The sequence below is a fragment of the Cupressus sempervirens genome, chromosome 11 (assembly GCF_028749045.1).
Source record: "Cupressus sempervirens isolate cs-2001-9-10 chromosome 11, ASM2874904v1, whole genome shotgun sequence".
NCBI lineage: Eukaryota > Viridiplantae > Streptophyta > Pinopsida > Cupressales > Cupressaceae > Cupressus > Cupressus sempervirens.
Window position 1 is genome coordinate 409,025,196 of NC_143128.1, and position 12,635 is coordinate 409,037,830.

The 12,635-nt window shown below is 34.9% G+C and overlaps 1 protein-coding gene across 2 annotated transcripts in view; it reads left to right on the forward strand.

Moving 5' to 3' along the window:
* Positions 1 to 10,887, forward strand: part of PAA1 (P-type ATP-ase 1) — a 271,870-nt gene extending 260,983 nt beyond the window's left edge. For both annotated transcript variants that reach the window (XR_016358675.1, XM_089809766.1), the window contains exons 16-17: positions 10,203 to 10,283; positions 10,513 to 10,887. Coding sequence is in view for 1 of the 2 variants with exons in the window: in XM_089809766.1 (XP_089665892.1) it covers positions 10,203 to 10,283; positions 10,513 to 10,806 (375 nt within the window). In the remaining variant the exon portion in view is untranslated. The remainder of the gene's footprint in view (positions 1 to 10,202; positions 10,284 to 10,512) is intronic.
* The last annotated feature ends 1,748 nt before the right edge of the window (positions 10,888 to 12,635 follow it).

Consider the following 12,635-nt stretch of genomic DNA (forward strand, 5'->3'; position numbering starts at 1 on the left):
GAAAATATAAGTCTAAGGAGCCTCTAAAATATGTAGCTAAATCCAATGCAACAAAAATGAGTAGTAGGACTCAAACGACAAACTCAGAGGACCAAAATTTTGGACATCATCTTTTGAAGTTTTCACATATGGGAGTGACAAAATTCAATGGACAAGACAAATAAGAGATAATCTTGAGGAGATGCTCAAGGTTCATAACCTAGCATAGTGCTAAACAGTATCCTGCAAATTGGGATGGCTTCGGAGCATCCAGAGCCAGGCAGAGACCTACAGCAACTCTGTGACTACTTTGGTGGAACATTGTTATTGGATTACCCACTGAAGTTCAAAAACTCGAGGAAAAAATGCTGAGAACAGAGACATAGCTCTCCTCCAAGAGACAATAAGGTCTCTACAATTTAAGGGCATCAACTGTAGAAGAATGTGGCATATAACAAACATCTGCATTTTTCCTAAAACACTGACATAAAATTTCCCCGCTAGGTATGCTGTTATTTCTCAATTTTTTTGCACTTAGGGTTTAACAACATGCATTTCACTGTTTTCAAGGGAAAATTCATTCAGTCATAGAAAATGTCTATATTTCTCAGAGAGACTGTGAAATCACTCAACTCAGAGAAATAAAATCGTTTTTGGAAACAAATGCAAATCAGTACTTTATCCTAGTAGTATTTTGATATGGCTAAGTTCCTGGACAAAAAGAAGGGAGTAAAAATATTCAACGCGTGTAGCAATTGGAGATGCCCTTATGGAGGTTATTGAATGTAAAGTTTCTGCAAATTCTGAACTTGAATCAGACTTAGATCGTACTTTCTATATGCTTGCTGTAGATAATCTTTGATATACAGTCTTGAATGAATGGAGAGATATAATTCTGGAAATGCTTTTCGCTTTTGCAATTCATCTTAGGGCAGTATTGATTACGGAGCAGACTTGTTGTTTCTTGTGTGTCCTTAAACTTTAACCATACCCTTATTAAATATAGAGATCAAGGGGCATGTCCTTACAAAGGACATGTCCCTTCCAAAGTCTACTTTGACTCATCCCTTATAGTCGGTGACTTTCCATGCAATAATAAGTTTAGTCCTAAACTAAACAAGGTGATTAGTTAGACCTTAAACTAACTCCAAGATAGGCGCCAATATCCATAAGAGGATAAGACAATGGCTTCAGATCAATATATTGCAAGATCAGATCAGAACGATCTGTTATCAGATCAACATGATTGAAAGTTACGGAATTAACACTCCCTCTTAACTTGATAATCATATTGAGAAATATCATATCTAGCAACATCAATTAAGATGAACAAGCAAGGATTGATACTCTATATCTATCTGACTCTTCTTAGCACGTGGTATCATTGAACTATGACATATCACTGATACTAGTGATAACAGTATTGCAACGAATACAATATACAGGATAAATCCAAAGAATAATTAAATTCTTCATTTATCCAAGTTGTGACTCATAAGTACTGGTATTCTTATAATACAACATGATCCTGAGTTAAGATCTACCAAAACACAAGATAAACTCCAGAGAATAATAAAATTCTTCCTTTATCCAAATTGTAACTTATAGACATAGCAATGTCTACATCACTATGTGATCTTGAACTCATCTAGATCTTACAGTAGAACTCTACTACTTAGTTCATTATCTAAGAGATCGTCATCTCTCATAATGTCATTCATACAAGTGTTCATTATTTCAGAGATCATCACCTCTAAAATAATGAATACAAATGGTGGAGCCCATAACAGTCAATAGCCTGACAATAAAATTATTTTATTAATAATTTAAAGAATACAAATCAATTACAATTCAACCATACCAAGTTTTTCCTGAAGTGATCTATCTTCACTCGAGAGAGAGGTTTGGTCAGAACATCTGTTGTTTGATCTGCAGTGCAAATGTATTCTAATTTTACAGTATTCCTGTCTACCATATCTCTTACATAATGGTAAGGAATTTCGATATGCTTGGATTTGTCATAGAAAAATGGATTCACAAAAAGCTTGATGGAACTTTGATTATCACAATGAATAATCATAGGATTCATTGCTTGACCAAATAATCCCACAAGTAACTTTCTAAGCCAAATTGCTTCTTGAGAGACCATTGTTGCTACAATGTATTCAACTTCTGTGGAACTTTGTGTTACTGAAGACTGTTTTCTGCATATCCATGATATCATTGCTGATCCTAAATTGAAACAACATCCTGAAGTACTTTTTCTATCCTTAACACTTCCACCCAAATCTGAGTCTGTGAATTCATGTTAAATCCAAGTCAACTTTCTCATATTTGAGCCCAAGGTTAAGAGTGCCTTGTAAGTATCTCATAATGTGTTTGACTACAACTAAGTGAATCTCCTTTGGCTCACACATAAACTGACTTAAGGCGTTAACAACATAGCAAATGTCAAGTCTTGTATTTACCAAGTACATAAGGGACCCAATCATTTGTCTGTAGAGAGTAGAATCTATAGAAGGTGATTTTGTTGTTGCTTCTTTAAGTTTATGTAGATTAGTGTCCATTGGAGAAGACATAGACTTGCAGTTCCACATTCCAAATCTCTTCAAGATATCTAATGTATACTTCTCTTGATTAAGTATAATGCTATCAGAATTTTGCCGTACTTCTAGTCCTAGGAAGTAATGAAGGAGTCCCAAATTTTTCATCTCGAATTCTCTGATTAGATCTTTCTTGCATTGAGCTATGAGATGATCACTTGTTATTAGTAAATTGTCAACATACAGTATCAAAAATACCATATCGTCTTTGGATCAACTTCATTTTTGGAGAATCCTAAGCCAGTGAGATACTTATCAATTCTTTCATACCAAGCCCTTGGAGCTTGTTTAAGCCCATAGAGAGCTTTCTTGAGCCTGCTAACAAAAACTTTAGGATCATGAGTTTCAAATCCTTCAGGTTGCTCCAAATATACCTCTTCTGTAATCTTTCCATTTAGGAATGTTGTTTTTACATCCATCTGCTGTACTTTCTATCCCTTCGATGCTGCAATAGCTAGGACCGCTCTTACAGAGGTGTATCTGGCAACAGGAGCAAAGGTTTCTTCATAATCAATTCCTTCTTTCTGAGAGAATCCCCTAGGTATAATTCTGGCTTTATATTTTTCAATGCTACCATCAGCAGCATGCTTTATTTTAAATATCCACTTGGAAGAAGCAACAAATTTTCTTTCAGGTCTAGGAACAATTTTCCAAACATCATTCTTCATAATGGATTGGTATTCTTGCGTCATAGCACCCTTCCAAGTTGTATGTTTAATAGCATCTGAAACATTGTTTGGTTCTGATTTAGGCAAATCATTCATGTTTGTTGTATAACTAGAATTTTTTTTGGGTCTTTTGCCTTCTCTAATTGTTTTGGATGGTGCAGCGAAGTCTTGTGCTTCCTCTACTGTTGTAATGGGCCAAAGTGGTATTTTCTTAGAATTTTGAGTTTTTTCAAGATTAAGATTTTGAATTTCATCTTCAATTTTTTCAATGTTCTCCCTCTAAGAATTAGATTCATTATTTCTTTCAGAACTAGGTAAGGGAGAGGAATCTTTAGAACTTAGGGCTCTTTTGAATGCTAAATCTTCTTCAAAAATTATATTCCTAATAAGTTCAATATTTTTCTGACCAAGTATGAAAATCCTATATGCTTTAGATGTTTCACTATACCTACAAAAATACCTTTCCTCCTGGAGGGTTCTAACTTAGTTCTTTTTTCTTTTGGAACATTTATATATACTTGGCACCCAAAAATCCTCAAATGACTTTTATTGGGTTTAATCTTAGTAAAGACTTCTTCTGGAGTTTTATCTCTAAGGTAGAAGTGAGGACTTCTGTTTTGAATATAGACAATAGTACACGAGGCTTCTGCTCAAAGATAATATTCTAGATTTTGATCAAATATCATAACTCTTGTAACTTCTAAAATTGTTCTATTCTTCCTTTCAGCTACCCCATTTTGTTGCGGGTTATAAGGAATGATATACTCCCTCTTAATTCATGTTTCTTTACAAAACTTTTTAAACAAATTTGAGGTATATTCCCCTCCATTATCAATCCTAAGAGTTTTAGTTTTATGTGAAGATAAGTTTTTAGTTAAGGTTTTAAATTCTTTAAATCTGTTCAGGATTTCTTCAAATTCTTTGCATTTTAAGAAGTAAATCCAAGTTTTCCTTGAGAAGTCATCTATAAAAAGTATATAGTACTAGAATCCTCCAAGAGAAGGAACAAACATAGGTCCACATAAATCTGAGTGGATTAATTCCAAAACATTGTTAGTTTTTCTAGTGCTATCATGAAATGGACTTTTGATGTTCTTACCCAGAGCGCATCCCTTGCATATGCTTGAGTGATCTTTATTCAGTTTAGGTAAACCAGTAACCATCTTCCCCATAGTCGATAAGGTTTTGAAATTTAGATGTCCTAACCTTCTGTGTCATATCTCGTTTATATCAGCAGCTTCATGAATTAAGGCTTGAATAGTTCGACTAGGTTTTGAATTTAATTCATACAAATACCCTTTTCTTTGACCAATCAACTTTGCTTTCTTAAATGAGGAGTTCTTGGCCTAGGTTATGACTTTACCATCCATGAATGCAACATTATGTCCATCGTCTTCAAGTGTTGTAACCGAGATTAGATTCCTTTTTATCCCTGGTACATAGAGTACTCCTTTGAGAAGAAGAGAACTACCTAACTTCAGTTTCAAGGTGCAATTTCCAATTCCTTTGACAGAATGTGCTGAATTATCATCAATGGTGACTTCGCCATTATACTTTTCTGATATAAGGTTGCTGCCTAGTCATAAAGTGTTTCAATTTTTGAAACTGTTAATCCCCTGGTTATGTATGAAATACGTCCCATTTTGATCATTGAAATGACCATTTTATCTCTAAGTTTTCATGAGTTTTTGAATCTTCATGTCTCCGACTCATCCTTAGCTCCACCCAACACTTGAAATTTTTAAAATCCGGCTTCTGAGCTCCAACTTATTGCAGGTTAATGTTGAGACCCAAAATACGTGTTTTCAAGTCTATCATTAACCATTAACCTCTCAAAAGGTTAATGATAACTTTCAAATTGCGCATTTTGGAGTAGGTTAATTAACCTCTCCAAAAATGTGTTTTTCTTAACCTCTCAAAGGTTAATGATAACTTTCAAAACACGCATTTTGGAGTAGGTTAGTTAACCTCTCCAAAAACACATTTTTCTTAACCTCTTTGAGACGGTTATTAACCTTTTGAGTTTCTCAATGAGAAGTTAGACATGTAAATGGGGATAAATTGGCAATAACAATGAGTAACAAGAGATGGAAGAAAACGTTTGTGCAATTGTTGGAGATGAGTCGGCCCCCCTGCACATTAGCAGCAGGTCTCAGGAAAACTTCATGTTAAAAATGTATGAATGGGAAGTTCAAAATTGCTGCTATCACTCCTTATAACCGGGCTGAATATTATCATGAGAGCTTGATGGAATTGGTACATATGGTGTACGAAACAGATTCTCACTATGAAAATGGTTCATTTTCTTGAAAGACCTTAAGCTTATAATTGCTCAGATTGCAGATTGTACCCAAGAAAGGAAGCAATATTGATTCCTGGCATTCCATGTTGGAGAGGTTCCTTAGTGCGGTGACAGAGAGAAGGCATGACAGAGTTCAACGGTGGATAAGCTCAAACACAATGGATTTCTGCGATAATGATGAGGTGGAAAGGTTACTATTGGAGGCAGATGTAATTCTTGGGAAAAATAAAACAAGGCTCGTTTGTCTGTGGAATTAAATGTTGTCCCTTGCAGGAATAGCACTCTGCAAACAATAATCATCAGCCCTGCAATTAACCTTGCACATAGATTCATCAAATATCTTCATCAACTCAATAAAAGTGAGAGCTTCATGCACGGAAACATAACAAGTGTTTGGTCAAATGCTCTTTGCCGTAAAAAGAAGAAAAAAAGCTTAGTCTTCTTTAAGGAAAAACCAAATTGAAGCGCATGCTGTGAACAAAAGCAACAAACAAAATATTGAAAAAGTATGGAGGCATCATGTTAGTTACGCACGTCCTCTCGAGCACAAATCCTTTCTTATTGGGTTGCCAAGGAAAGAAGAACTGATGCCTTAGACAATGATCAGTCTCACTCAGCGTCATTGGTAAATCGAAGTCCTTGGTGAGATCGGAATACATAGAAACCTACAAAGGGCGCAAAGGCAAAGAAGCCGAGAGTAATAAAAACAAAAAGGCAGACATGGAACATGTGGATTGTGGCAACCACAAACAAGGCTCGTTTTTTTTTTTTTATATTATGATTCATGAACATAGAACTTGCAACATTGATGTAGCACCAAAGTTTCAAAGTCTACCTTGGAACCTTCAGTTGGCCTCTTCACACTGACTGCTAGAATGATCTTCATTCACCCTTGTGCATGAAAAGGAACGGTATTATGAGTTGCAAATTGGGTTTGCCAGACATTGCAAATCGTGTGTGACAAAGCTCAAGATTTGAATCATCCAAACACCTGCACCTCGAGTTTGGGCTGACATGTAGAAATGAAGAAACCGGCACAAGAACTATTTAATAAAATGCCTCAAAGAAATGTGATGTCGTGGAATGTGATAATCGCAGGATATGCACAAAATGGGCTTGTCGAAAGAGCTTTGGATACTTTAAAGTAAATGCGGTTGGCAGGTGTCCAACCTGATGAGTTCACCTTTGGCATTATACTCCCAGCCTGTGCCAAAATGGGAAGCTTCGGAACAAGGTATGGCCATTCATAAAAGCGTAATTGCAAATGGGCTTTTGTCAAATGTCGTAGTTGCGAATGCTTTGGTGGATATGTATGCAAAGTGTGGAAGCATGAAGAAGGCACGCAAATTGTTTGGTAGAATGTTTGAATGACATGCAGTCACATGGAATGCTATGATCACAGGATATGCGATGCACGGCTCTCACAAGGACGCACTCAATCTCTTTGAATTAATGAAGCATTCTGGGACGTACCCTAACCATGTAACATTTGTTTGTGTTTTATTTGCATGCAGCCATGGAAGTTTAGTGGATATTGGGTGTAAATACTTCAATGGCATTAATGATTCTTATCGCTTTATGCCTACAATTGATCACTATGCATGCATAGTTGATCTTCTTGGCCATGCTGGCTATCTTGAGCAAGCTTTAAACTTCATCATCAAATGGCAATCAAACCTACAGTGGCTGTATGGGTGTCTTTTCTTGGATCTTGTAGATTACATAAGAAAATAATGCTGGGAGTATTTGCAGCAACTCTCCTATTTGAGATGGATCCTTAAAATGCCTCTCCTTATATTCTTCTATCTAACATCTATGCAGAATTGGGCAAGTGGGATGATGTTCACAAAGTAAGGAGATTGATGAAAAACAGATGGAGACATACTTCAGCATATAGCTCCGTATTTGATCTTCATCAAAGTGACAGTCTTTGAAGTTTCAAGCTTTTAAATTATCTTTTTGTGATTAGTGATTTAAAATGTCACTTTGGTCAAAGGTTAAGGATTTGATCATTTTTGGGTTAATTTTGTTGAGGTTAATTAACCTCACCCAAATCATGTATTTGGGAAGTAGTTACTAACCACAGAGGGGTAGTTGTTAACCTCAATATTTATATAAGGAGTCATTTTGGCTTTGTAAAGGGAACTTTTTGGTTTTAAAAATAAGGGAACACTAAGCTGAATTTTTGATTGAGGGGTAAATTTTGGAAAGTATGTACACTTTTTATCTCTGAAATTGAAAAATCTCTTTTGTCTTCTTGGTGCAAGGAAATTAAATGAGATGTGCTTTGGGTTTCTTATTTTGAAATCAAAATTGTTATATGTAGTAGTAGACATTCTCATGGTGCTATGCGAGTGTTTACGAATGATAATGAATGTACTTGATAATATTGGTTGCCTTCAAGCGTAGTTCTTGATTTCCTTTGTTATCAATCTTGTTTACCAAAGAAGGTTGTGAGGGCGTGTGGTGCATTCGTCTTGAATGACTTTCTCCTGATCTTTAAAGTTTTAAATTCTTATTCAAAAATCATATCATACGAGGGAGCTGCCCCTCTAAACGCAGAGGAAGCCGCATACCAAGGGCCTATCCAATTGTTGTGAACGGTTTGCCACACACTCCATTGGGCAAATTCTACTGTGACAGATCTGTTTACCAACAAAGGTCTAGTTCTTCTTTGTATCCTTTGATATGTCGAGATGATTTACTATCAATCGCCCATGCCTTACTTGAGACTTCATTTGATAGTGTTGAATACAATACACAATTCTTAGAATCATAGATATCTTCTTCCCTAGTAATGTTTGTACTGTTCACTTGCTGTTTAGAATTCTTAGGGCAATTAGATCTGTAGTGTCCAAACTTTTCGCATCTAAAGCATTTTATTTTGGATAGATCTTTCTTAGGTTTTTCATTCTTTTGATTACCCTTTTTCTTCTTGAAGTGCTTCTTCTTGCCTTTATAGGAATTTGTATTAAGAACATGAAGTTCTTCATCTTTAGTTTTCAATTTTCCCCCTTTCTTAAATTTTTTGGATTCTTTCTGAAGACGATCTCCCTTAAGTCTATTGAAGTTAGGAAGATTATCTCTGGCACTTACTCCTTGTGCGAATGTTTCTCATGAATCTGGTAATCCATCTATTGCCATCAGTATGAGTTCCATGTCATTAATGATGGTTCCTATACTTACAAGTTCATCTCTTAGATTGACAACCCTTAGGAAGTAAGAATTCATCAATTCTCCCTTCTTTATTTGTATATGATTTAGTTGCTTTTTTAGTGCGAGAACTCTAGTTGCATTGTTAACCTCATATGCATTTAGTAATGCATTCATCATATCAAATGTTGTTTGATGTTTCGTTAGCATGGGTACTATATCATTTTTCACTCCATCTAATATGATCTGTATGGCTTTCCTATTTCCTTTACCTTAGATAGTTTTATGGGGTTCAACAGTAAGTTGTCTGGATGCTGAATCAACAAATTGTTTTACATCATTTTCTTCAAGAATCCTCATGATTTTGAATTTCCAAGCATCAAAGTGTTCTTTCCCATCAAACCTGTCCTCGGATCTGATTGTGTATGCCATTGAAGATAGGAGAATGATGTTAGATATATATCAAGTCTGATTATTTAATTTGCAGAGCCTAGGTTCAACTACCAGAGCTCTGATACCATGTAAAGTTTCTGCAAATTCTGAACTTGAATCAGACTTAGATTGCACTATCTATATGCTTGTTCTAGATAATCTTCAATATACAGTCTTGAATGAATGGAGAGATATAATTCTGGAAATGCTTTTCACTTCTGCAATTCGTCTTAGGGAAGTACTGATTAAGGAGCAGACTTCTTGTTTCTTGTGTGTCCTTAAACTTCAACCATACCCTTATTAAATATAGAGATCAAGGGGCATGTCCTTACAAAGGAGACGTCCCTTCAAAAGTCTGCTTTGACTCATCCCTTATAGTCGGCAACTTTCCATGCAATAATAAGTTTAGTCCTAAACTAACCAAGGTGATTAGTTAGACCTTAAATTAGTACTCCAGGATAGGCGCTGATATCCATAAGAGGATAAGACAATGACTTCAGATCAATATATTGCAAGATCAGATCAGAACGATCTGTTATCAGATCAGCATGATTGAAAGTTACGGATTTAACATTGAAGGGGTATTTTAGGCCTTGATTTTTAGAGAGGAATATTCACTTGGGCAAATAAAGGAAATGGTAAACGCTGGATAACAGAAGAATATGACCAGTCTAAGGCTATAACAACATCACTGAAACCAAAACTTACTAAGTATGATACTAATACTAATGCCAGAGCTTAGACTTGTAAAACATAAGCAGCACTTGTCACATTAGTATTCATCAAATAACTAGGAAACCAGACAAGATTTAAAGAACAATAGAAAAGGAAGAAAAATGGGGGATATAGAAAACTAACGTTGGTGGAATTTTCTTGAACATTTATCTATATACTTTCAAGTACAGGATCTGGTAAATGCATATATTTGTTTATATTAAATATTTATTGTGTTTATTTTGAATGTGTGTAAAAAACTGTTTTCAAATAATGTTATGCCTTGTTTATAGCATCCCAGAAGAATTCCATTCCATTATTTTTGCTAATGATTTCTGAGAATTGTACCAGATACTTGATGCTTTGGAACTTAGCAAGATGACCATGCGGAAAATCAAACAGAATCTTTGTTGGGCATTTATGTATAATATTGTAAGTCAATAATTTGATATTATTTTCAGTTACTTCTGATGAGTTTCAAAATTGGCTATTTGATTTTGCAATATGTTGTTTGATTCCAGGACTTCTATCTGAAGTTTTCCTAAAATAAACATGTAGTTGATGTAGAACTCAAATTTCAATGATCAACCTGCACTTTAGCCCTTGCAAACTTAATTTGGTACCACGGCACTCAATAATATGCCAAATTTAATCACTGCAGGTCGGTATACCAGTTGCTGCTGGAGTGTTGTTACCTGTGACTGGCACCATGTTAACTCCATCAATAGCAGGGGCCCTGATGGGCATCAGCTCATTAGGGGTGATGGCAAATTCACTTATGTTGCGACTGGAATTCAATTCAAAACATATTCCTTTTGATCCTTTTACTGTAAATTCACAGAAAATTCAGATCAAATCTTTGGGCTCCAATGTAAGCAATAATTCTAATTATTCACAGGACCAGGATATTGAAAAAGCATATCCTTCCCAACAAGAGGGCAGCAAATATGCCTAAACGTTAAAGAGTTTTTTGTAAAAGTAGTTATATTTGTTTTCATTTTTTGTCTTAATTTCTTTAAATCCCTTGTTTTATTTATTTCAAGTTCATCTTTAGCTAATGGAATCTTGTTTCTGATAATCTTTATTATTTTATAACTTGATCAAGAATTCATAGTTTCTGGATCGATTATGTTACAGATTTTTTTTTACATAAGATTACATTTCTTTACATAAATGTTATTGAGTTGATATAATTCACGTAGTAATTTTTTCTTTTAAGTATTTCTGTCATTTTAATACTCAACAGATCCTGCCTTATGATATAGATTCCAGATTTTTTTTCTGTGCGAACAACAGGGATCAAACCTGCCAATGCACTTCCTTTGAACCACATGGTTATGTCTGCCCAAAACTAAGTGGCAGTCTTTGTCTATGATCATCCCATTTCAAGAACGGTTTTAAGCCCCAAAACTGAACTAATAATGAAAATAAATATTGAGGACCAACATAAGTATACAAGCTAATATGAATTAATGTTGTTTGAGAATGTGCATTAAGGGAAGTAAAATTTGGCTGATATTAATTATTAGGTCTATGTATTCCTAGCACATATATCAAAAGGATATATTAATTAATAAATTTTTTTGTTTTCATGAATCTTTGAATTAAATATATGCTAATCAGTTTGAGAGGTGTACTACTCATAATGGATGTTGATTGGTATAAGTTTAATCAATTTATTTCTCCTCGTCTGTCTAAAGCTATCTAAAGTTTGAAATTATGCATAGTTCCTAGAAAAATGAAAATATTAAAAAAATTATAAACAATAATGTTGTTCCAAAAAATCATTCTACACACTACAGACATGCAACGCTCACATACACACTCATGCCACAACTATTATGATTGTCCTTCCGTGCAATAACTGAAGCACTCCCAAACATCTGAAGTTAAGAGATTAGTTGGTTTGCCAGCATTGATTCCATGCAGATTTGTGTGCAGACCACTTCTGTCCTGGAATTACCCGCACAAACTGTTGTTTTTGAAACTATCTCTATCCTAACCGGCAATTATGTAATTCCAATTTGTTGGTACTAATAGTTTTAAGAAAGTCTCAATTTTTAGCCTTTGCAGCTAACTGATCTTTTCTTGACTGAAAGAAGGAACGAAGGATCTTGTTTTGTAAAAAATGTTGATAATACATACAATCAAAGAATTCTTTTTATTCCTCCAGGTTTTAAAAAATATTAGTACATCTTATTCATATGACCCTTCTAATGTCAATAACCCTATTCTTACCGATGCACTGATGTATATATTGTAAGTGGCATCCCCTTATATTTCATACATGCATTAGGGTAAGGCCATTTTCCTTGTTTATATGTAGTATGTACTAAGAATAATGTAGTTGATCACATCTTGTTTGTTTTCATTTGTTATTTATATACAGTGCAGATTAGACACCGAAGAAACTTTGTGCTTGTTTGTTTCTTCTGATTTACCTGCATCATTGTGTGGGTGCAAATGCTTGAAGGTGTGTAAGCTCGGTTCCCAAATAATGGATTGTACTAGAAAATTGTGGTATTGAGTTACTCCGCTCCAAGTCAATCTCTTGTTAACTATTCAACATGCCCTTAGAGGTGGTGGTGTCATTGCAAACACATTTTTAATGAGAGACCAAACATACGTATTTATACACAGTTGAGAGGATTTTTTGTTTATTATGAAGCTTGTTTGGGTTGTCTGGCTATCTGCATATATATGCTTTTGTTAGAGGACTGGTCTGAATCTTGCAAAAACGTTCTTGCTATCAGAAACAAGCAATGGTGAATCTCTTAATGTCTT